The 26661-nt window shown below is 45.1% G+C and overlaps 1 protein-coding gene across 4 annotated transcripts in view; it reads right to left on the reverse strand.

Annotated features, from left to right (window-relative positions):
* Positions 1-26661, reverse strand: part of KALRN (kalirin RhoGEF kinase) — a 697683-nt gene that overhangs the window by 601398 nt on the left and 69624 nt on the right. Inside the window, exon 1 of one of the 4 annotated variants that reach the window (XM_047790550.1) lies at positions 23803-23884. The exons of the other annotated variants lie outside the window; for them this stretch is intronic. Coding sequence (XP_047646506.1) covers positions 23803-23869 — 67 coding nt within the window. The 5' untranslated portion in view covers positions 23870-23884. Of the gene's footprint in view, positions 1-23802; positions 23885-26661 lie in introns of those variants that run through there. 4 annotated transcript variants of the gene reach the window in all.

Below are 26661 nucleotides of genomic sequence, written 5' to 3' on the forward strand. Positions count from 1 at the left end.
TCAGAGGCACTTAGAGTGATCCTAACGCGCTCTGCACCGCCAACAGCTGACACCAATAAGCAGTCCTTTGTTTTACAACAAAGCAAATTCAATAATTAATGGCCTTACGGAGAATGCCAATCCACAGCCTCTTTCAACAGGGTTCCAAAGGCATCCCCAAACTATAAAAGTGCTTCAAGTAGAAATAAATCACTTTCTTGCACTTTATTGTACAACCAGGTACCAGGGGCCCCAGAGTCAACCCTTCCCTAATGGTTTGATAAGGAAGGTAAGAAATAGCTGAGTGCTCATGAGGGACTTAGCTAACATTTTATAAACATCAAAGAAATTAATTAATATCAGAGTGGAGTGAAGGCGGCAGTGATTCCTCTGAAAAACCTGAATTGCTACCCAAGTTCTATAATGTTACAAATATCTAACTCAAGCTGGACTTCTATGAGGCTTTCTCTGATCTCTCCAGCCTAGGAAATTCATTCATTCATTCCTTAACATTTATTTATCGAACATCTCTGTGTACCCGGCACTATGCTGGGTTGTTCTAGGGGTTGAATAATATTAACAGTCAAAATCTCTATCTTGTGGTTCCATCCTCTGATCTATTACTAAAAGCAGTGTTTATACCCTCTGCATAAAATACAGTATTTCAGAGAGAGTATTTTCCTATAACTCATATTATTCTCCACTTTACAATATAATTATGAGCACGTCTTTTTAAGCACTGTGAGATTGAAAGCATTTCTGATTTCTTCCGTGGTCTGGTAAGAGAGGGAACCATGTTGAATGAATAGTTAATTATGCGAAATAAATAAATAAATGTTTAATTTTCCCATATAGCTTGTAAGCTTCTCCAAAGACAAGAATTTCTCTGTTAACAGCTCTGTATCTTCTAGAGCATCCAACCTAGGGCTGGATATGTGGCTCATTCTGAATACGTACTTAGTTGAATTCAGCAATTCTGCTTGCAACTAGGGTTCCTCTTCTATGCCAATCCTGTTGATCACACCCTAGATTTAGAAAATGGGAAGCCTAAGGCCAAGGAAAACAGCCTTATCAGTCCTAAGTGACCTACAATACCCCAACATGCTGGATAAGCCATCTCCCAAACCAGAGCACTGTGTTTGTGAGAGAGGAATAAAGTCATCATTCATCCATGAGGACTGACACAAGCCACCTGTGCACTGAACAAAGAAAACCAGAATGAAATTGGAGCAGCAAGCCTGACTTTGGACAAGACCACCCATGGAAACATCCATCATGTGACCTACACAGGATCTGCCTGCCCAAAGACCATACACCCAGGAGTAAGGACCACCTACCTTGTCAGGGTACAGCCGCAGCCAAAACCAGTCCAGCATGGCCAGAGACCCTGGGTATGTACCTACACTTGCTGCCGTTTGGTTCTGTCTCATGGAATCTGTGTTCTAGAGTGTCTAGCCCTGCTTGGTAACCCTTAAGGGATGCCTTGGGTAAGAAGACCTCTCTGGGGAGATGGACCAATATCCTTTACTACCCTGGGTGGAATCAGGTGAACCGGTGATGCTCTCCCAACCCTCATGGGCATCTGTGAGTCTTATCATCTGTACCACCTATGGGTACATCATTAGCACTGGTAGAGGGCACTCAGCTTGGCAATGGCAGAGGAAATCTGTGTGTCACCCACGGGGACATTAACCTGAATCAGAGAGCTCTAAGATCTAGATACCCTCACAGGATATCTCAGGATTTACTATCTACACGTTCAATGCACTTACTTGGAAGCCCACCCTCCCCATTCCCCAGACTAGAAAGGACCCCAGCACCTTCAAACCCAACATTCCCTTTTCTATCCCAGACACGATGCCAGCCTTTGCTTCAGACTTCCCAGATCTGAGCAGTCTGATCCCTGCTCATGCCGAGCCTGCCCGGAAGTATTTCTGCCTCCTTCCCCATCCTTGTGATCCAGCGTGGGTCCTGAAGAAGCTGCTCCTGGAAGCCAGTAATGACATTTAGTCATGCAAAGCAGGAGCTGACTTCACTTTCCTCAATAAATATTTCATTGAGATTCGGAGAAATAAGAGAAACATTATTCATGAGATTTATGTTTGTCGTAATGATTCACAGCATAATTTGTTCCAATTAAATATTTATTTTAATATCTTCTTGGGTCTGAAAACTTCTGCCCATTAATCAGTGAGTCTCTGTACCATCAGTCCCCTCAAAGATGTGAAGATGATAGGAAGAGTCTCATTCTTCTTCAGAGTGGGAGTTTTTCCTTTCCTGTTCCCTCCCTGTGGAGAGTCCATGCCATGTGGCACTGTCTCTGACACAGGCCCTAGGGCCCTGCCAGGCAGTCTCCACTCCCTGCTCCCCTCACCCTGCATCTCCCAGCACCACATACATTCTTAAGGCTCACCTTGCTCAGATATCTTTCCCAAATACAGAATCTTGAGAAACTCCCTAGAATATGGGTGGGAGTGTGCCGGCCATTCTGATATGGTAAAAAGGAGCTACTTCTGGCTGTTTCCCACTCATATAATGGTGAAGAATCAAGTGAGATGATGGAAGTGCTTCATAAACTATAAACAATTATAGCTACCTCCCAGTGTTGTGATAATTAAATAAAAAGACATATTTCCAGGATAAATCTGGTATATAATAAATACTCAAATAAGGCATAGTTATTATAAAAATATGAGAAATGAAATCTGTTTACTTTCATTAGAGCTCAGTGACTATTTAGGTCTCACTGTCTCACTTGTTTACACGTTGCCTAAGTGAATGTTTCCATCATTGGCATGTATGGATGTACAGGACCCTTCATAACATCCAGGACCTATGTCGGGGACAGAAGGTTGCTGGGTGTGTATGTGTGTGATACACTTTCAGGCTACTCACATTTACACACCTCTTTACCATCTCCTCAAGATACCCTCTCTTCTGCAGAGATGGCATAATCTTTGCTCAGTTGCTGAAGCTTCCTTGGATACTAAGAAAAGCATTCCCTGTTTCCATCACAGGGAACATAGTTTAAGGCACTCCTACCTCCTTAGCCCCAAGAACAGCCCACTTAAGGGGCAGTCAGAGCCTCTGCCATCTGTGGTCCCTCTGTCCTGACCCCCAGCTGAGAGTACACCACTCATTCTCCCCAAATCTGACTCCTGATGCAGATGGAAGTGTCTCTTCCTGGCCTCGCAAAGGGTGGTAGTCATCCTCCAGGAAGGCACATCCTCTGCCCCTGCCTGTCTCCCTCCTGCCCTCAGCCTCTGGAAGCTTCCTGGATGGTACCAGAGAGAAGGGGGAGCTTGGGGGGAGTAGGGAGAATGAGAGGTTCCCAAGGCAGCTTGAAAACCTAGAGGATTTTACCTTCTGCCTTAATTAAATGTCATTTCTAAAATTTTTAAATCCTTGGCGCTGTGAAAAAGATTTACTATGCTGAAGCAAAAAGGACTTCTGAAAAGTAATTATAAAAGCTTATAAGTTATTTAATGGCTTTGTACCTTGTATTACTAGGGCTAATTCCATTATCTGAGAAACTAAAAACTGATGTTCAGTAACTCAGTGAATGCCCTAATCCACAGCTCCTGAAAGAACAATCCTCCTTGCCACCACATCCTGTTAAGCATTTTCTCCTCTAAGAAGCCATCCCAGAATATCTCCCACCATGTCTGAGTCATTCCATCCACTCTAGACACCACCCACCCCACTCCACACACACATACAGCCTTCTTGTTCCTCTACTTCTTCCGGAGCCGAGGAATCTTAAATTAACACCAGGGTGCATTATTTTCACACTTAGAAAAGGATTAGCTGAGTGGTATTAGCCCAAAAGAATGAATGAACCATTCTGGGTACCATGTCACTGCCAAGGTCAAAGAGGTTCTGAACAGGGAGCACTTTCCTAGCACCTTTCAAATGACACCAATTCTGCCTTCCCCAGAAATAACTCAATAAATGTTTTAGTTATTTAAATAGCAAATAATTTTCGGATTCTCTTTCCCCCACATGCTCAAGGGAAAAAAAAACAAACATAATCTTTTCTTTTCCATAAAAGAAATTCCCAGTAGAGTCCCAGCTCAAGGCAGCAGGTCAACAGAATACATTTGTGCACACACCAGCCAATGCCCCCTCAGCTCCTCCAGAGCTGCAGTAGATCTGAATGAAGCCTGCAGTGTCTGAGATCTGATCTTCCATCTGCCACTTGATCTGTCACTTCCCCAATTCGGCAGGGAGCAGGGGCTGGAAGATACAGCAGGAGAGGTCTCCAGGGGTCCATTTGGCAGTGAGCAGATGTCAACCAAATGGGAGAGACGTAACTCTGCTTCAAAGCAAGAAGAGGCTTAAGGTCATACCCAAATATACCTGGTGGCCAGAGGAGACCCCAAGATGTTGCTGAACAGTCCAACGTCTAACTCTGCCTCCAGGCATCTAGGGTATAAGTATGTCGTTACGGTTTCCAGATGGAGGAGTGGAAAGAACATGAGATTTAGCATAAAAAAACCTAGGTTAGAATCCTGACTCACCACTATATAAGCTGAATGACTTGGGGAAGTCACATAACAGATGAGCCTCAGTTTCCTCATCTGTAAAATAGAGACAATGCTATTGTGAGATTTAAGATAAGTACCCAGGACAGTTCCTGCACATAGGAAGTCCCCAAATGCTAAATTACAACACAGTGATTACTTGCAGACCATATTCTCTGGGTTCTTTTTCCAGTAATAGGTATAGATTTTTGCTATCTGTCTATACTATTTTTGCTGGCCCTTATATGATGAGAAGAAGCTACTAAGAGACTACCAGCTGGAATGGAAGATGTAGTCAGCAACCATGACCAGAGAGCAATTATCTGTCCAATAGATAATTGTGCCACAGCCTTTCTCTCATGAATATAGTGTCGGGGATGTTCACTGTAAGGATATTTTAATTTAATTTAATTTTATCTTATTTTATTTGATTGCTTTTTAGGACCACACCCGTGGCATATGGAAGCTCCCAGGCTAGGGGTCCAATCGGAGCTCCAGCTGCTGGCCTACACCACAACTACAGCAACGCCAGATCTGAGCTGCATCTGCAACCTGCACCACAGCTCATGGCAACGCCAGATCCTTAACCCACTGAACAAGGCCAGGGATTGAACCCACATCCTCATGGATCCTAGTAGGGTTTGTTAACTGCTGAGCTATGAAGGGAACGCCACCATAAGGATATTTTAAAACATCACTGTCACTGGAAGATAAATCTGCACCAAACCCTTCATTTGGATACAGAAGAGAAGTTTTAAGCCACCACATTTGCTTCTTTGTAGACCATATCCTGGTAAATAAGTCTTATCTTTAAAAATGCATCCCCATCTTTGTTGATAATCCTGACTTCCATACCGAGAAATGTTCCTGGAACCAGGATCTGTTCCTGGAAACCAGTATAAATTTATGAAGCTGCTTGTATTTATAATAAAATGGAAGTAAATCTGACTGAAGCAAAGATCTACATTCCCAAGATGACTGACTGTCCATTTTAGTAGTTGCTGCCCCTAGCCAACACTCAAGCCAGAGGCTTCCCCTTCCTTGCTCAGCCTCCCTGAGGGAACCTGGGTCATTCAAAGAGCACCGGGAAGGAGCTGAGAAAGTAGGGGAAGCAAACAGCATTAAATCAAGGAACACACCCTCTACAGCCAAGGTCAACACCCAGGAGGGGCAGGAGGGCTTAGACAGTGGCGGAAAGACTCCACCCACAAGTACTTTGAACAGAAGCTCTGTTCCAACTGGAGGCAAAGAGCTGCTAATCTGATGCACACCCAAAACAGAGATGTCGGTAAAAATAAAATGACGACTGCTCCCTTGTGAGAAAGCCAGGAAAAGAACATATTGAAGCAATCACGGCCTGAAGCCCTGCCTAACACCAGTGCTACTGAGTGACCTCAGCCAGGGACAGAAAAGGATTGATCAAATAACTTTTCTTGCTCAACATCTCCCAATAGCTGCCCATAAACTACTGAAGAAAATCCTAAATCTCCATAGTGTGGAAACTAAAGCCCACTCAGGCAGCCTTTCCAGCTTTCTCTCTCATCATTCCAAATCCCCACACACACTCACAATGAGCACACACACACATGCACAGACCCCACATGAAAATTATCTCCCAAACTCATAACCTTTCGCTCCTCACCTTTCCTCTGTTGCCCTCCTCCATCTCCACAAGTACAGCTTCTACCCAACCTTCAAAGCCTTTCAAGGCCAAGTCCACAGCTGGAATTCTTCTCTCCCTCTTCTCTTGCTCCCATGGCACTTTCTGAATAAAGAAGCCTTTCCCTTCACTGTAATTTCCACAAAGACAGAGACTGCCTGCCCTGTTCACGCTGTGCAGATATTCAACAAACATTGTCAATTTAAGGAGTTCCTCAGTGCCAAGATGTTTGTTCCATAACTTGAGTTTTTCAGTCCTCGCCAGACAAGATGTCTCCATTGACCAAGGCAATTCAAAGTCCACTGGCTTTGGCCTGATTTCCTTTCTCATGTACCATCTCAGCCCCTGAAAAGTCTCATTGCATTATGTCCAGGAGCCCCTGTTCTCACAGGGGTCCTGTCAGCCACACCTGCTGTGTCTTCCTCCTCTTCTCAGGCTGCCCACTGCTGCTAGAGGATGCCTGAGGTGACCTCCGTGAAGACTCCAGCATCTGACTCAGGGTTCTGGCTCTAGGACTCTCCAACCCCCAACACGCCAAGTGCCAAATGGCCTGAGTTCCCTAGAGTCCTCCCTGCCCCTGGATCTAGTCCCTGTGGAAGCTTAGCCCCTTCTCCACACTATTCACGAGGTCAGCATCATCTGTCCCCAGGCATCACACAGAGCCCTGCTGAGAGCAGTTCTTCCCACTTCTGCACAGTGCCCCTCCTCAGGGATGCCTCCTCCTCAGGGAGTCCCTCCTCAGGGCTGTTCCCTCCTCAGGGCTGTTCCCTCCTCAGGGCTGCCCCTCCTCAGGTCTCACACGCCAGCCCATGGGGTTGGCTGGAGACGAACATCTAGGAAAGACAGTGCCTGGTCTCTCCAAAACCCATCTTGCCCTATCTTGTGTTCAAACCCACCATACAAAGGGACCACTGGGCTGCTTGCCTCTCTGAAGAAATGGCCAGGAAAAGTCCAAAGGCCCACAGTGGCCACAGGAAATACCTCCTCTCCCCTGATCTGCTGCCTCAGGCCTCATCCCTCAACCCTCTGTGCATGATACTGAAGGAGAAGAGCTGACTACAACCACCTTTCCTATGTAAAGACTGGGAAACCCTTCCTCTGCCTTTCTCCTTCTGTCAATGCTTCTGCCCAGGGCCGACTCTATCCCTTCCACACCTCTAAAGACCCCGCTGCCTCAACCCCTTCCTCTCCTCCTCACACAGGCATTCACCACTGCCCACAGGTCCTTTTTTTCCAGAAGTGGTTGATAAGATTGGATTTCAGCAGATACTGCCAGAGCCTGAAGATTTATCGATACTGAAGCTTTTGAATGCCTGCCAATTACTGTGTCCATTATTCTGGACTGGGTCATCCAAGCCCTTCATCTACTTAATGGAGAAGGAGCTCCAACTAGGCAGGAAGCACCTGGAGCTGGTAGGTGGAGCCCACAGGAGACAGCAGAGGAACTGCCCCTCAGAGGCAGCCTGGCTTGGCCACCTGGCAGGTAGCCTCAAGGCAAGGAGGCTAAGTCTTAAAAGGACCAACTGATGGATGACTCCACGCCTGCAGGAAACACATCCCAGTCACAGTAAGGTGCACAGGCAGCCTAAGGCTAAAGTTTCCCCCCAGGGCCTCAGGCCAAGCTTCAAGGCAAGTAGAGGCCAGTCTCTGGTTCCCTCACCCTCCCAGCTTTCCCTCACCCTCCCTAAAGCCCCAGAACTTAGCACTCACAGCACATGCTATCTCCCTCATGCCTTCAAAACCCACCTACCTAAGCTGTTAGGCCCCACTTCCCCTCTTGATCATTCCACCATTCTCCTCTCATCCAAAAGTTAAATTTTAGGCGATATGGGCTAAGAAAGCTAACATCGATTGAAGTTTTTTGTTTTTTGTTTTTTTTTTTTTTTTAGGGCCACACCTGTGAGGTTGGAGGTTCCCAGGCTAGGGGTCAAATTGCAGCTGTAGCCACTAGCCTAGGCTACAGCAAAGTCAGATCCAAGCCTCATCTGCGACCTATACCACAGCTCACAGCAACACTGGATGCTTAACCTGCTGAGCGAGGCCAGGGATCAAACCTGCATCCTCATGAATATTAGTCAGATTCATTTCCGCTGAACCACGATGGAATCTCCTCAATTGAACTTTTAACAGATACAGCATCACTTCATCGATATAGTAACTCTAAGAGGTAAATATTGATATTATCAGCATCTTACAAATGAGGAAATCAAGGCCTAGAAAAGCCAAGTTACATACCCAATATTAAGCAGTCATGAGTGGTAAAGCTGAACCATTTATGGTTCATGCTGAACCATTTAGCATACTGCCTAAAAGGGCAATCCACCAGCAAACCAAGCCCAGCTGCTGGGGTTGGTATTTCTAAACTTTATTAAGCTTTGGGTTTTAATTTGGTTTTTAATGGAGACTGGTCATGCAAATCAACAGCTTTAACTGCTAGAGTTTGAAGATAAAATAACATGAAGTTGATAAAAAGGGATAGAAGCTACTTTCAATTCACTTTCACCTCCTCTGAAGCCACAAGCCCAAAACCCGGTGGCACTCATCAGCCCATGACCAAAGTATTGCCCCATGCACACTTTTAACCTGCTTAGCATACCTTCTTTGAGGAACTTCCAAGAACTAGCAACTCCTGGCAAGTAATGGCCTGATGAGGGAAAATTCTGAGATGAGGTCAAGCCATAGACATGGGACATGGAAAAGAGAGGGAGGGGAGATCAATCCAGAACCTGTGGGAGGCACTGTTTGTGAAACTGGACCTTCTCTCTAGTGGAAACTATGGAGGGGCCAGTCAGGACAGGGAGGGTAAATGTCCCTTCTTATGGAGCCTGTTGTCCCAAAGAGAGGATGTGGAGTCCATCTGGTTTCTCAAAGGCACAGGGCCAACACCCTGTAGGAAAGGCTGTCTTTGGTACCCTCATACCTCACTCCTGTGCCCTCCAATCCTGCTCCTAGGTAACAAAGGCAAATATATTAGAGCAAGGACAGCCTTCCGGCCCATGTTCCGAAGGTCTGTGAGGATACTTAAATCTTAACATGATCCATCTCCTGCAAGCTACATCCCATTTCTGCCAGAAACATTTGTACAGACCCAGCTCACCAAGTGGAGCCATATGATTCCACTAGATGCATTAGTTTTTAATGCAATATGCATTTATAAAAGTAATTTGTAGTGTGATTAGTGTGAATAAATTTCTAATGAGACTATTCTTTCTACTACAGAATTTTATTTTTGAATATTTTTCATTAAATAAAATTATTACATTTTGATCACAGGCTATCTTGAATTTTTATAGTTTTTAGGTTACAAAGTAAGTTTTCAAGGAACTTGCCCTTGATACTTCTGAATCCTTTCCAATAGGGTTTGACTTTACATTTTTCTGTATCATTCAGAGCACGTAGGTCCCCACGTAGTGCAGATCCATGCCTCACAGGGTAAATGTTAATTCTGTTACACCAATCATGGAAATTGTATCCCCTTTCTGGTGACTTGTTTAAGAATAAAATGTAAGAAAAACAGGCTCTTTGAATTGCTGTCAGTTCTCCATGAGACATATGGAGTTGTGACAGGCATCTTGGGACTATGAGGAATGGAAGGATGCAGAGAAATAGGGTCCTGGGACCTTCATTTCTTGTAACGACTGGCTAGGTAATTAGGACCAACCCTCCCACTCATGAAAGTGTGTGGGGTTTATTTCTGAATCTTCTTAAAAGCATTAAAGAGCTATTACTAGGCCAAAACCTAGAAGAAGGTAAAAACCCAAAGAAGTTGGTTCAAAACACAGAGCAGCTTTTGCCCTGAGAGTATTTGACAATCTTCTAGAAACAGTGGCAAAACTAAGCTGTGCTTTTGGCAGCCAGGGGAGCAGAGATCAAAGTTCAGGGCCAGCCCAACAGGGAACTCTAATAATACCCCATTCTAAGCTAGGCTTCCTCCCAGAGGGAGGGCTTCATTCTCAAGGTAAAGGTAATCTAGAAACAAGCCAGCTCTCATGAAAACTTGAAACACAAATGCCTGTAATCTGGGTCCAAGGAACCTCAAGCATTCAACTTGGATTAAGGTAGAATGGGACTGGTAGTATTCCCAGGAGTTTGGCAAAAGAAAATGATCATTGCAGAAGAAAGTTACCATTCTAACCTTCAAATTATTCTCATAAAATCTTTTTTAAAAATAATGACTGGGAAACAATTAAATATAACACAAGGAAAAAGACACCATGAGCAAGAACCATCAGAAACAACAGACTACAGAAACAGACCCACAAAGAGTTCAGATATTGGAATTATCTTACAGAGACTATAAATAAAATATACTTACTATGTTCAAAGAAATAAAAGACAAGTTTAAAAGATTTTTTATTAAACTTAAAACTTTTTAAGTGGTTTGAAAAAGAATTACATAGGGATTCTAGCACTAAAAAATATAATACCTGAAATTAAGAAGTCAATGAACAAATTAATTGCAGATTAGAAAGAGCTAAATAGAGAATTAATAAACTGGAAGAGAAATCAGAGGAAACTAAGATGCATCGTGGAGAGAAAATCTTGAAAAATATAGAATTATAAGAAATATAGAAGATAGAGTGATAAATGTCAACTTCAATCAATTTCAAAATAGTTTTAAATTCAAGGAATTTCCTTTTTTTTTTTTTAAAGGCTGCACCCCATGGCATATGGAAGTTCCCCAGGCCAGGAACTGCATCCAATTCACAGCTGTGACCTTTGCTGTAGCTGTGCAACACCAGGTCCTTTAATCCACTACCCTAGCCACTGCAGTTGGATTCTTGAGCCACTGCACCATAGCAGAAACTCCAAGAAATTTCCATTTTATTTTTTATTTTTTTGTCTTTTGTCTTTTTAGGGCTGCACCTGCAGCATATGGAGGTTTCCAGGCTAGAGTTCAAATCAGAGCTACAGCCGCTGGCCTACACTACGGCCACAGCAACATGGGATCCGAGCTGCATCTGTGACCTACACCACAATTCACGGCAACACCGGATCCCTGACCCACTGAACAAGGCCAGGGATTGAACCTGTATCCTCAGTTGAACCTGAACTAGTCGGGTTCATTAAGCACTGAGCCACGACGGGAACTCTGAAATTTCCATTTTAATCAGCTGGGAAAGAAGAGAGATATTGGCTGAGAATTTTGCAAAACTGATGAAATGCAACACCCCGTAGATGTCAGAAATCTAATTAACCCAAGCAGAGTAAATAAGAGAGAATCTGATTATCACATTGAGCCTCTGATTTAATGGCCCAACTTGTAAGAAGCACAAAAAGAAGTAAGAAAAGAAGAGGAGGAGAATTATTTATTGTTTAAGCCATTCTGAGTTTGGATTCAGTCACCTGCAGTCAAAAGCATCCCAAATGATATTCATAGTCGGAATAAAGTATCCACCATTTATTGAATGCTTACTATATCGCATGGACTACATATAGATTTCAATTTTGTGTTATTCCAAACAAAGCCTTATAAAGTAGTACATATCAATCAGCACAGGCATGGTAGACTATAGATACAAACCACCTCGAAATCTAAGTAGCTTTACAGAAAAAAAAGGATTATTTCTTGCTCATACTACATCTTTGAAATGATTTAGCAGAGGGCTATGCTCATAGTCATTCAGGATCCCAGGCTGATGGCTTTAAAACCCAACATAGCTCCTACAATCAATGAAACAGTGGGAGAATAAAGTAAATAGTAGTTTACGTTTAAAGCTTCCATATGGCAATGAAACACCTGATTCTGCTCACATTTCATCGGCCAAAGCAAATCACACAGACAAAGGATTAGGGAAGTACAAATCTTACCATGTGCCTGGAAGGTGTAGAGCTGTAAGTACTTAATGAATGGCCCTTAGTACTAACACAGATAGATATTACCCTAATTCTTCAAATGAGGAAGCTGAGGCTCAGAGAGGTATTTGATATCTGTTAGACAGATAAACGGAGAATGTACTTACATTAATACATCTTCCAAAAGTGATATTATGAACATGGCTATTTGCCCTTTGGTGATGGGGTAGTGAGAAGAGAAATGAGCTGTGATCTGACCTCCAAGGAGACAAGCAGAGTTCCTTGTTGAGTCTCATTATAGTCAATCCCAGAATCACCACTGTCAGGGCAGAGTATGGGCCCAAGGCAGTCAGGGGGCAAATGTCCTAGTTGTTCCTTTGTTCCTTGTGCTAACCAGAGCCTTCCCTACATGGATAAGATGGGGCCGAAACTGGCCAGAGAAAAAGTTAATATACATGCACTAAGGGTTCCCACTATCTTACATATTCCAGGTGTTCAAGATACGGTGAGGAGGGGAAAAAATAAGCCCACATCATCCAGCTGGCTGTGCCAGGCTTCTTAACTTTGATCTGTGTAGTTTCAGAAAGCTTGTCAAGGCAAAGGAGATGCAAACTGAGAGAGCTTTCAACCCATCATGTCCAAACACAGGAGAAAGGGCCACCTTATTCTCTTAGGTCTTCAAGACCTTCCTGTGAGGTGGATTTTCCAGCCTGTAATGTGCAGAAAATTCCCCACCTCCTCCCACACCTACTGGCAGGCTAACTAGGCTGCCATGTGTGTCCTGCTTCTGCCAGCCCTGTCCAGCCTCCTGCAGACACAGCAGCATTGGTCTGAGATTCTCTCCATGTGGCAGGGAAATGGTCGAAACTGGGGTTCTTACGTATTTATGTATTGGTTTACTTCTTCCCAGGGATGAGGCAGCGGTTAAAAGGAAGGAGAGGGAGGTGGGATGGGGAGAGGGGAAGGCCCAGAAAAGAAGCTGTGGTGAGCCAGAGACTAGCAGAAGAAATGTCTCTATAATTTCAACTACATTCCAACCACATTGTCTGTAGCTAAGCCCCCCGGGGTGAAAGGTCTGTGTATTATTGGGGATAGGAGTTTGTAACCTTAATTGTGCCTTGAAGCATTTGGCTATATTCATCCTGAAACTTCCAGCAAGGAAAAAAAAATGTGGTTTCCATTACAGTGTCACTGAGGGACTTGTTCTGGGGTTGGAATCATTAAAATGAAAACACTGATGAGTAAGCCATGGCATTTTGTCTCCAAGACTTACGTCCTTCCTCCACCCCTAGCCCTGTACTTTATTTTGAGACAGGCTTAAAATAGCCTATAAAATATGGAGCTCATTATCCCATCTAAGAGATTTCATTTGGCATAAATGTAGATGAAAAGCCCCATGCCAGTTCTTCCTTCTAGCCTGGGTTTATAAGGAAGACAGTCCTCTGCTTTTGCTCTGGGCTGGGTTCTTTGGAGCATGGTTCTGCAGTAAACCGGGAGAGCCAGGAGGTGCCACTTCCAACTCTGAGTAGAAAATTATTTTTTCATGATAATAACAAGGGAGGATAAAAAAAGAAATACAATCCTGCTTTGGGGGCTTCTTAGAAATTTTTCCTAGAAGCTTAAAAAGCCAAATCCAAACTAGACAATCCTCAAACCCCTGAATTTTCAAGTCTGCCCATTCTTCCACATACAATGACTCTATCAGTGCTGCTTAGCTTGTTAAAAGGGACAGAAAGAGTTGAAAACATGGAGAATATAATGAAAAGAGGCCTTGCGAGGAGTTTTTGCATCCTTGCTTCAAAAGTAGGCTCAGGAGTTCCCGTCGTGGCGCAGTGGTTAATGAATCGGACTAGGAACCATGAGGTTGTAGGCTCTATTCCTGGCCTTGCTCAGTGGGTTAAGAATCTGGCGTTGCCATGAGCTGTGGTGTAGGCTGCAGTTGCAGCTCGGATCCCGCATTGCTGTGGCTCTGGAGTAGGCTGGTGGCTACAGCTTCGATTAGACCCCTAGCCTGGGAACCTCCACATGCCATGGGAGTGGCCCTAAAAAAGGTAAAGAAAAAAAAAAAAAAAGTAGGCTCAGCCAACAACTAACCGTATGACTCTAGGGAGTGAAATCATCTCTTTGGGCTCAGTTTCCTCATCTCTTAAGAGATCTCTTCCAACTCTGTCTCTTTTTTCTTTTGCTGGGGTAAAATTATGGAGGCAAAGAGAATGAGAAATAAAAACCTCTTCTTACTCACCACTAATCTTTTTTGACCCAATGCCATCTCTTGAACCAGTGAATTCACTTTTTATCTGATAAAGCGCCAGCCTTCTCTGATTACACCTTTCCTCTGAATCAGTGGAGTGTTTGCACTGCATCTTCTCTCACCCTGAATGCCCTTTTCCCTTGCTCTCCCCAAATCTTTAAAAATCCAAATACAAGGACAGTGCACTTAGTAGCAAGTACTAAGACGGCTTGTTTTTAACACATTCCTTGCTTAAGTGTCATCTCTTCTCCAAGAGTCTCCTGCAGGGCCCAGTATAGAGTTTCACATAATGGGAGGGAGCTGGGGCTAATCTCTTAATGGCGCTGACAGGCTTATTAGCAATCCTCTCAGAGTTATTCAATGGCTGAGTATCCAGGTGATAGACCCATTCCTTGCCCTTTTACCTTCTAGTTGAATCCCCTCAGCTATCTCACCTATACAGTGTGAATAACACCCCCTACACAGAGCACTGTTGGAGGCTTGAATGAAGCAGTTAAGAACCCAGCCTAAGTCTTGAACTCCCCACCTCTCTAGTCTCAGCCCATGACATTGCCTACTCTTTTGCTAAGAATACCAAGGCCATCTCAATAGCATTTCCTCATTTTTCCCTTTTCCTACTTAAAAATAGCTCTGTAAGCACCCCCTTCTTCCTTCCTTCCAGCAGAGGAAGCATTCTCCCTCCTCCAGTCTTCCACTTCTATCTGCATGCTTCAGTCAACCCGTTCCTACCTCCTCCAGGTCACTGCTGTGCTTTACAGCACTTATCAAAAGCTCTTCTAAATTCTAAACTGTTGCTTCACTCATGTATGGTCTGCCTCACTCATCAACATGTAAACTTCATGAAGACTTCATACCTTATTCATGCTGTATCCCCAGTACATAACACGGTGCCTGGAAGACTGCTGGTGTTCAATGACTATTTCTTGAATGGATTAATAACTCCATTTCTGTTCATCATTTTCAAACTTCTCTCTGTCATTGGCCCTTCCCCCCAACTCAAACACACTCAAGCCCCCCTTTTCTTTAATCAAAACCATCACTTGACCCCAATGTCCCACCAACCACCATTCTATTTTTACCTTGCATTTTCTGACATATTTCTCAAACAAACAATATGTGCTTGATGCTGCCTCATCTTCACCACCTCCTCCCACCGCAATCTGGTTTTCCTCAGGGAGGCTGCTGAAACAATGCTGTAAGTAGTCACCAATGCCTTCTGTCACCAAACTCCTCACATTGCCCCCATCTCCCTGCAGACTGGGACCACTAACTGTCCATTTTCCTCTACTTCCATAAATGAATTATATCCTAGCTCTCTCCCTACCCTTAGGAATCCTCTTCTCATCCCCTGGATGGAGTTTGTCCAAGTCCACACTTTCCAAGATCAATCTACTCTAGTCACATTTCCCCCTATACAGTCCCCTGAACTAATACCAATTTCACTATCACTTTGGGCCAGATGACACAAAATCATTCATCTCCTACCCTAACTCTCTAGAAACACAGGCACACTCCAATCACATGAAGGAAGTGGGCATTTTGTCATGCCGCCGTGTTATATACCATGTTATGCTTTTTTGTATTCCCAGCATTTGGTCTACCACCAGGAACATGGAAACTGTTCAGTGCATTTCAAAAAAGGTAAATGCTACTGCTGTGCCATTATCTGTCTTTAACCTGGTCTGCAAGCAAAAATCTTCACAAGGTGGCCCCAACCTATCTCTCCAAACTTAACTCTTACCCCACAGAACAGAAGTTCTCCAACTTGCATCCTCATCATTAAGGACTATTAAAGCTTAGCTTAAGTCCATTCTCCCCTTTTTAATCTACCTGCCACTGTATTATTTACTGTGTTGTCTGTCATTGTCTATTTCCCTCGCTAAATCCTAAAGCTTCATGAAGACAAGAACACTGTCTTCTTCAGCACTGCCTTCCTAGAGCCATGAATAGGACACAGCGCATAGCAGATCCTGAGAAGACACTATTTAAGGAGTGAATATGTCTTCTGCCCTCACACCCAAATATTTCTCCCTCTTGTGACTTCATAGCACTCATTTAGCAATTCAACGTAATAGGTTGAACCTGTAGGTATCACAGGTATTGTCCACACAGAACCATGGAACATTGCACCTAGAAGGGATCCTTCTTATAAGTAATCCATCATCTGATAGAAGAGCCAACAGAAACTCAGAGAGGTTACCTCTGGTTTTTAATCTTTCAGGAGTCTGAATTGTAAGTTCCCTGAGGGCAAGAGTCCTACTTCCTGTTCCTAAACATGCCCTGCTATAGCTAGGGCCCTTAGTAGACACTAATACTACTACCATTAATAATAACAATCTGTTGATTGCTTTGACAATTTCTTTGGTATCAAGCCACCTCCATCCAGGTAAAGAGCAAACCCATCACCTACATTGGGAATCCACAGCTGGCTTTCTGACCATCCAGGGACAACAGGTGCCCCACTGCCAGTTGACTCTGCAATCACTGAACATGTTGCAACAGAAGAACAGGGGCTGGGAGACCATGCACAGGAAAGTACAGCTTTACTGTTCTCACATCACAGTTACCTCCACCCGCCTGGATAGAAACACCACACCAGGACCTCACAGCACAGCTATCAGTGTCCTTCCCCCAGGACTTGGCCTAGATAGACCTTGTCTAGTGATCTCACATCACAGACACGACACCCCGGTGATATATTCTACTCTCTGCTGACAGGGGAGGTGGGAAGACACCCTGGCTTAACACGTGTGCCAGAGAGAGAAAGATGGGGATTCCCCACCTGTTCAAGAGCAGGTAGAGGAAAGAACTCACCCCAGGAGACAGTCAGGGGTTCTGGGGTTTGATTCTTCCTTTTTTTCCATTTTTAAAATTTTTATTGAAGTACAGTTGATTTACAATGTTGTGATCATTTCTGTTGTACAACTAAGTGATTCGGTTATACATACAAACATATCCATCCTCTTTCAGATTCTTTTCCCATATAGATTATCACAGAATATTGGGTAGAGTTCTCTGTGCTACCTAGCAGGTCCCTGCTGGCCAATCACTTCATATATCTCGGTGTGCATATGCCAGTGCCAAACCCCCAGTCCATCCCTCCCCACCCCCAACCTGTACCCTTTGGTAACCATAGTTTTTCAGTCTGTGAGTCTGTTTCTGTTCTGCAAATAAGTTCATTTGCATCCTTTTAAAAATATTCTACATATAAGTGATATCATATGCTGCTTGTCTTTCATTGCCTAACTTTAACTTAGTATGATAATCACTAGGTCCATCCATATTCCATTCTTTGTTATGGCTGAGTAATATTCCACTACATATGATTCTTAACAGCTCAGGGCTTTAGCGAAGTCTTTAACCTCTACAAGCCTGTTTCCTATCTGTAAAAAGGGAACTAAAGTAACTTCTCACAGGCAGATATAGTGAGGACCAAGGGGGATAAGACAGTGGAACCATCAACTCATTACAGTCCTCTTTTCCTTCCTTTAACAATTCCAGGATAATCAGCACCTTTCTGAATTCCCTGGAGAGTTCAGATACTCTATTCACCTTATTTATTGGGTTTCCTAGTAGAAAACAACCTTGATGTATCTGCTATCTGGGTGAGAATACAAAGGGATGGTAGGGTAAGGACCTGCCCTCAGGGAAGCTCTACTCTCAGTGGAAGAGAAGGTAAGCTCCTAAAAGCAACAGAAATCTGGAGGACAGAACACTTACTCGTACCAGGCACTGGCTACACATATTAACTTCTTGAAGGCTCACAACCATCCCAGGAGATGTGTCCTATTACCACCCACAGGAGCACATCCTGAATCACACAACACCAGCCTTGCACCTCAAGTGCCCACATGTCTCTGAACAGAATCAGGCATGATTCATTAGGGGACATGAAGGTTATATGTTTTGGAAGAGGAAGGATGTGAATTAACTGTAAGAAGGGGAAGGTTCGGGCACTTCAAGTGGAAGCACAGGAAAACATGAAGGTTTCTGGGGAGGTTCTCGTATGGAGCAATGGGGAACTGTCCTGTGATGGTATTTCAAGGGGTACCTGTGTTCAAATTATTTCTCAAACAAGAGGCCTAGTGCATTTAGGAAAGTGGTCTTGTGCAAAAAGCCAACTGGAATATGAGATATCCATTTGTAATTTAAAAACCAAGTTAAAGTAACTTCTTTATGTATTATATGAATATTCTTCTCAAATAAGAAACTGATTACAACCTAACCTCCTCTAATTAGAAACTTCCCAGCATAGGAGAACAGCCTATGTGTTTTCATATACATGCTGTTATTTCCTTTTTCCCCACCAACCATAGAAAGGGAGGGACAAGTCACAAAGGCTGACACAAAGAAGTTACCCATCATGCTGGGCACATACATGCAACAGGTAATAAGAACAGGACCAGCCAAAACAAGGTGGGTATCCTGCCATTCCTGTCCCTGGCAGGTCAGGAATGGACAAAGCAGAGACCCCCAACTCATGACCCAGACAATGGACAGAGCTGGGCAGACACTTGAGCAGCAAGCAGGTCAAAGTCAGGACATCTGTCAGTAATGGGAATCCAGGGGCCAGGAAGTGGGCTGCAGGCACAGGAAGGGTGAGACCAAAAATCAGGGTGCCACAAGGGCCACGGCCATGAGGGCCAGCTGCTTCTTGTGCTGCACTGCACCTGAACAGAGTCAATGCTTGCACAGAATATTTGGGAGACTTGAAGGCTGTGGCAACAGAGAATGGCCACACAGGGAGAGGTGAGCTTTAGTAAGAAAGTCAAGTAGATTCCTGCCCAAAGAAGAGCCCAAAACCATGAAGGTGTGAGCAAAGCTATTGTCCTCACTACCCAACCATCCAGAAGGGAGAAAGGGATTTTTCTTTCTCCAATTCTAGATGAATATGGGCAGAGTTAGAACACTTTCTGGACTTACACTAAACAAGTAAGAAAAGGTTTTTGACATCAGCAGTGACAAACCACCATCCCAATCTCCAGAGCCCTAGGCAGCCAGAACAGAGAGCCATAAACCCAAGGTGAGCTGGAAAAAGACAACATCCTGAGGCACAGGTAAATTTTTTCCCTGGGAATATGAAGGAAAGTCAAGATTTAGGTAGGCAGTGATAGAATAGAGATGTCAATGTGCTCCTGAGAAACTTGATGAATTTACATCCAAAGGATTGGGTTCCTTTAAATTTTGTTCCTTAGTACATTCCTATGTTTACTACTCTCATAGAGTGACTGGTTTTCTCATTTATTTTGTTATTTTGCTGAAGAGTCATTTTTTGCCTTTACTCTCTGGCATCAATATGGAAGCATGACAATGACAGTTCTCAACCACGGCTGTCATTCGAATCACCTGCAGAGCTCCTAAAACATGCCCATATCCAGCCCCCTTTCCAGGGACTTGAATTTAGTTGGCTGGGGACGGGGGGCAAGGAGGTGGAAAGGGAGGAAATGGACATCGTGCTTTCCAAGAGCTCCCAGATGGTTCTAGTATATATCCAGGGATGAGAACCAGTTGGTTTTCTGGCCCAGAATCCAAAGCACTTTGTGGTAGCTACAGGAATGCAGATGAAGCACCAAGGAGAAATGAGCAGCCTATGACGTAAATTCAACAGATCACTTAAGTTTTCCACACATCAGTCATTTTTGTACTCCTGTCACCATTTCACCATATCCACATACCTCCTACAGTTATTTCCTTGATATCATTTTAAATTGACTCCATCTTTTACTTAAATTTGTAAAAGAAACTAGTAGATTAGGGGTAATGGCAAGATGACATAAAAGGGCAGGAGTAAGAGCAAAAAAGAGAGTGGCTCTGAAGAGGAAAGGTGTTTGAAGTTAGAATCAGGGACGGGCAGGCCCAGGGCAGAAGACCCAAGATCTATGGGGCTAAGTTGGGCACAGCACTGAGAAGGGATGATGCCTTGGCACCTTGGCAATGGGTTAGAAAATCACAGAGGAGTGCTAGGGAATGGGGTTATAGGTGGTACATGGCTGCACCTTGAGGAACAGAGAGAGTGGACAGAAGGACCACGGGGCTGGAGGAGGCAGACATCTGGGGCCAGAGATGAAGGCAGGGCAGAGTGTGAGTCCCAGGTAGGGCTGGTGGAAAGGTAAAAAGGGAGCCTCAAGGGGGGAATGAGGGGAGATCTAAGGGATGGGTGGGGCTAAGGAGGGTCTGTGCTGGACGGGTGGGGAAAGGGAGTGGACAGCACAGCAGAAGCAGACACTGAATAAACAAGCTGTCCTCCAGACAGTGACCAGCAAGAAAACCTCCAGGGACACCTGTAAATTTCCTGTAATCATTTCATGTTCTACCAGTGCTTAGTTGTCCCCACACCCTAGGAAACATGGCCTGATGCTCTATGAATAAAGAGTGTCAGCCTTTTCGCTCTTCCCCTTTCACTACCAAAAACAATTAGATGGAAACAAGAAATGTAAACCCCCACCTCACTTGCCATGGATACACCAAAACTCAACAAAATGCAATGTTATCTCTCTTCTCTTAGATACACATTCATGTTTCATTTCTGCACAAGCACCTTTCTTTCGATGGACAGTCCCCACGGTAGGAACCATATCCTTAGTCACCGTCTGAAAACAAAGAACACAATCGGCAGAGTTGACAAACGCCCAAGAACAAACACCATTAAAAACAGCATCCGCTATTAATGAAAGAAACCATCAAAATAATCGTGTCTGAGCAACCTGGCAGTTCATTACCTCATAAATCCTCACATACAGTTAGGTAAGCCCTAGAATACAAACCCTTCTATTTTCTTAAATCCCTATCCTTAATGAACAGAGATGGGGGAGAGAAAAGATTCATATGCAGTCGCCGAGCACACACTGCCACTGCTTTGTAAAGTTTACTTCCGCTCCATGGTGTGTTCCAATGCTCCCCTTTTTCCTAGGGGTGTCAAATCACACATCTATTTATCCCCCAGTCACAGCCAAGAGAATGACTCAGGCGGGCACACGGCTTGTTGGTTATTTCAATTTCCTGGGCTAAACTCATCATTTCCCGTTCTCACTGCTTATTCCCTCCTCACTTTGTTGAGGCCTGTTACTTTTAAGATGACATGAGGCATGACAGTGATAAGGGTGAAATGACATAAAATCCTAAAAGAGATGAAGGGAGCTAAACTCTGTTACACTAAAGAGAGATCCAAGAGAATTTCGCTCACTGCCCGGAAGGACAGGTTCATCATTCATCCATTCATTGAACAAATATTTATTGAGCATCTCCCAGAGCTAGCTCAGCCTGGCATGCCACGTTAAAGCTCACCGTTGTCTACAGAAAGGAGCTGACGTTCATTGCCAGAGGGAAGTTGCTATCTGCAAAAATTCTGCTTGAACATGGATGTGGACATGCAGCATGTGTAATACTGCCAAGCCCATTAACTGAAACTGGGTAACATCATCAACACCCAACCCTCAAAACCTGGAGATAAGGTGCCGGACACAGAAGCTGCTAAAGCCTCACATTAAAGAAAAATCTTAGAGGCACTGTTTAGGAAAGACCATAAACTTTCCAATTAGAGCCATACATGTTGACAAAACATGCACGGAAGAACAGACAATTCTGGCAACCTGTGTTTGCTATCCAAGACAACAGGTTAATCCATCAAGCTATAAATTCATTAACTGGACATTTCTAAGAAGGCCTGGCCCTTTTACATGCACTAACACAATAAATTTCCCCCAAATTCTGTAAGTATTGGTTTTTATTAACATTCCCATTTTTTAGATTAACAAACTGAGAGCAATGTGAGGGTAAATCATTTGTTCAACGGCATTTAGAAAGAAGCAAAAACTCGAACTTAAGTTTGAAACACATGGATTCAAGCATTTTCTCCAAAATAAAACCAAAGTATTATTAATATAGCTTAGAATTAACATCTAGTTCTTTTATAATTAGCATCATCTGTTAGTTGAATCTTGTTTTAATTTATGTAAGTATAAATTAGCTCTAAGCCTCTAACAACACTTAGCTGGAGTTTTCTCAACTCTTGGTTATTATCTACCACTGTTCCTGTCTTTCCTAAGATGTCTATAAGACAGTGAGAATTAACTGTCTTGGTAATGAAAACCAGCATTTAAGGGGCACTTTCTTCACGCAGAGCACTGGGAAAAGTTATTCCACTTGCAGTTTTTCATTTAACCCTACAGCAACCCTCTGAGTTGGTGCTATTGTTATTATCATTCTGTTTTACAATGCAGGAGGCACAGAGAGGTTAAGTAACTTGCCTAAGGTCACACAGATAAGGGGGATTCACACCTGTGGTCTCCTCCTGCTTCCCCGGGTCTTTGATCTCCACCAGTAACAAGCTCTGGCTCTCTTCCTAACACTCTCATCTCATCTCAAGTCTGGGCTCCCACTGGTCTGCTTCTCACTGCTAGTGAAAGACTGCTTTCCCAGGGTACTGGCTTGGCTTCCTCCATCTTTGATTTCTCCTGATAACAGCCCTGGTTCACCTGCTATGTGCAGCTCTCTGCTTCCACCTGGTACTGACCACCTGGCACACCTAAGCCTGCTGCCTGTGAAGATGAGCACATCTTGGGCTGTGTGGCAGCACTTCCCTGGGGCCACCTTTTCCATCAGGGGTTTGATCTCATTCTTGCCAAAGCCTCTTAAAGGAGCCGGAGCTTTTAAAAATAACATTCAACATTGTAAAAAAATAATTAAATCAAATAAAATCAATTACTCAACCAAGTTAAGAGTAGCTTTTCCTTACAATGGAATGTCTGGATTTGCACCACAGTATCAGAAGATTTAAATCACATGAATATTTGATGGTAAAATGTCAGATTACCTGAGGAATAAAACAGACTTTCCCTTTCCTTTCCAGATGGCAAATTCTGAACTGGCTCTACCTACAGATGCCCCACAAAGGCAGCTGCCCTCCAGAGGGGCACTTGAGCGCCACATGCTGAGGGGCACCGTAAGAAGGAAATGAACACTTACAGAGCACCTACTATGCACCAGACATTCTGTTGTGGGTTCTACAGGTAGGAAGTACATAAGAATTCCACAACAACCCCAGCAGACAGCTCTCACCAGGCCCATTTTACAGATGGGGAAGTGAGCTTGGAAAGGTCACATAAATCAGCCTAGGGTCACAGAGCTGGTGGTGGAAGGGCTAAGATGTGAGCCTGTGTCTGTGTGCCCCCAGCTACTGGTTCAGGGACCATTCTCCTTGCCGCACTGCTCACTGTTCCATCTAGAGCCCTGCAAGACAGGGCTTAACTCGTCTTTGACTCCAGTGCTAAGCTTGATGATCAGCCCAACAGGAAATGAGACCTGAGCTACAGATGCTCCCCAAATGGCCCAGTGCTCCCAAGTCCCAGCTGGATCACGAATGTCCCCAGAAAAACAGTCTTTTTTGACTTTCCATGGGTTGATTATTGGCCTATTTCATTCCCTCTCCTCTCTCCTTGCTCTCTGCTCCCTCCTCTGCCGTATCTGTGTGTCTCTTTTTCTCTCTCTCCATGTCCGTGTGTGCATGTCCCTCTGTCTCTCTCTCTCTCACACACACACACACTCATACACACTCATATACACACTCATATTCTCCCTCACTCCCCCAGGAATACCTCGATCCAGCAGCCGAAGCAAGCGGAGATACCAAAGATACCACTGGTCCCAGAAGCGGTCCGTCATCCCACCCTGAACTCATCCTTCACAGCCAGTCCCCTCAGCAGAGCCTTGTCCCACCACCGCCGACTCGAGGAGGCCGGAATTACTTGACGCTGGGCTCGCACGCAGCCTGCTCTAAGCAAATGCCTGCCTGTGAAGACAGCCACCAGTCCTCCCACACAGAGGCTGACGGTGCCGGGAGCCCGTTTCACAGCAACAAAGGAACAAGTGCAGAACACTGCCGCCTTGTGCAGACCGAGCCTGCATTGGCCCAAGGGGAGGTCAGAGAAGCAGGGGAGGGCAACCAGGGGAAGGCAGGGGACAGGTGGTCCTGGGGGTGAAAACCCACAGTTTAGGCCACATCTTGAATGTCATTCCAGGATCTCCCGCTATCCTGGCTTCCCTGGTCTCCCAGCCCTCCTAACAGGGCAGGGGTGAGAAGCCAGGAGCTCAGCCAGCCCAGAAGAGTTAGAGCCTCATTGCCTTATTCCACAAGGACCATAGGCACCCCCTTCCCAAGGCCGCTGGACCCACATGGCCAGAAAAAGGCCACAGATCCCATCTCCTTTCGTGGATCCTCTGTTACAGTGGAGACAGTATGGGCTCTTGAGTCCCATGGTCAAGGACCCAAATCCTACTACCACTTAACAGTCCAGCCTTGATTAACTCATTTCAACTTGCTAAGCCCCAACCTCCTCCTCTGCAAAGGGAGAGAACAACCTTTGCCTCTTTGAGTTCCTGTGAGGCCCCAGGGAAAGGAAGAACCTTCCATTTGTGGTCCAGCACTTGGTGAACACGTGCTCAAGTGCTCGCTCCCCTTCCCCTCCAGCCCCTCTTCCTGCCACCAGATTCTCAGCTCCATGGACCCTTACGGTGCATGCTTTCCTAACCCTGTACCTTTGCTCCTGCTCTTCCTGCCTATAGCATGTCTACCCTACTACTCTCCCACTTCATCATGGCCAAGTCCTCCTGGTTTTTCCAACATGTAGCTCAAAAGCTACAGAACCAGACAGCCGTCCTTGGTTCCCCCACCCCCTGCAGTGCACCTTCCTCTCTCCTGTACAGGACTCTGCTCCCTTACTGACCATGGACTCCATGAAGATGGGAGCTGCTCTTTCATCATTGTTGCATCCCCTGAAGTACCTTGAACTTTGCAAGCACTTGAATATTTACTAACTGAATGAGTGGACAGGCAAATGGGTCTGTGCACACCACATGGTTTCATTTTGAAGTCAGGAAGAGGAGTGGACTACAAGGGCCTCAGTCCCTGGCACTGCCTAAGGCCCATAGAAGGACGACAGGGAGCCCATTTTACAGGGCACTGGCCACCCATATGTGGAGGCTGTGTCCCCAGGTGACTGGAAGTCTTGCTCATAGAAGTGAAACCCAGGTCTGAAACAATTTTGGACTCCAAGCATAAAAATTACCCAGCCGCCACATGCACATTCATTACTGCTCTTGTTCTAGCCCAGGCCATGCCCTCAATGCCTTTTCACTGTCCTAACAGAAATCTGGGCATCCCAGGCTTCCTGGTCTCCATGGGGCAGCTGGCAGGAACAGGCCTCCTCAGGGTCAGCTCTTCCTGGGGACTTAGGCTTCCAAAATGACAGAGACTGCAGATTCTGACGGAATTTAGACTGAGGAGGGGGCATGTCCTTGGGCAGAAGCTGGGAAGGAGAGAGAGAAAGCGAGAAGAGCCATAGTCTGCACCAGCCTGCCTGGGCCCCAGCACCCCCACCGCATCATGCTTCCTTCTTAAAGGGCAATATTGGGAGTGAGCAGACGCACTGCCCAAAAGCTACCTCGCAGGCTCTGGTAGTATTATTTTATTATTACCTTAAATGGACAAGACTCCAGCGTGTAGCTAACACAAGAATGCAAAGCGTTCCTCCTCTCTCCGGGAGAGAAGTGCACTGACCCTTAGCCTCCCCCTTCCTTCATGAATAACACGCTCCATCACTCAGGTGTGCCAGTACTTTTTAGCTCACAAAATACTTGCAACTCCATCATCTCCCTTGGGTCTCTTAACAGCCCAGCAAGGTCTACAGGATGGGACTCACTTTCCCTAGTCTACAGTAGGGAAAACCCTGATTCCAAGAGGTTAAATAACTCGCTATGGTCAAATATTTAGCAGGTGGCTGGGCTGAGGAAGATACATGAGCATCTGTCTCCTACTAAAGAGTTTCTGGGGCTCTGGATTGTTCCCTAGGGAATTGTGACATCTCTCACAGAGAGACGAGGCCCTTCGTAATAGGACAGGGCCCCCAGGGCAGTACTGACCTGGCACGAGCACATGATGAGGAGGGGGCCTTCGAGTGGCCTCTTACTGAGTGACAGGCTTTCACCTTCTTCCTTGGCTCCCAGCTGCCAAGGGAGTGTGTCTCCAAGTAAGAAGGCCAGAGGTCGGAGTTCCGGTCGTGGTTCAGGGGAAACGAATCTGACTAGTATCCATGAGGATTCAGGTTCAATCCCTGGCCTCACTCAGTGGGTTAAGGACCCAGCGTTGCCGTGAACGGTGGTGTAGGTGGCAGACGCCACTTGGATCCAGCGTTCCTACGGCTATGGTATAGGCCAGCAGCTACAGCTCTGATTTGACCCCTAGGCTGGGAACCTCCATATGCCACAGCCATGGGTGTGGCCCTAAGAAAAAGAATGCCAGAGGTGGTTCTGTCTGACCCAGCTGGGAGGGATGCACACATGGCTCCCATCATGCAGGAGACTTAGACAAAGATGGACTTTGGCAAGAGCATCTGTGTGTAAGGAAGAACGTCCCTGTGACTGTGTGGACCAGTGTGGACTAGAATACTCTGATGGGG

The sequence above is a fragment of the Phacochoerus africanus genome, chromosome 1 (assembly GCF_016906955.1).
Source record: "Phacochoerus africanus isolate WHEZ1 chromosome 1, ROS_Pafr_v1, whole genome shotgun sequence".
NCBI classification, from domain to species: Eukaryota; Metazoa; Chordata; class Mammalia; order Artiodactyla; family Suidae; genus Phacochoerus; species Phacochoerus africanus.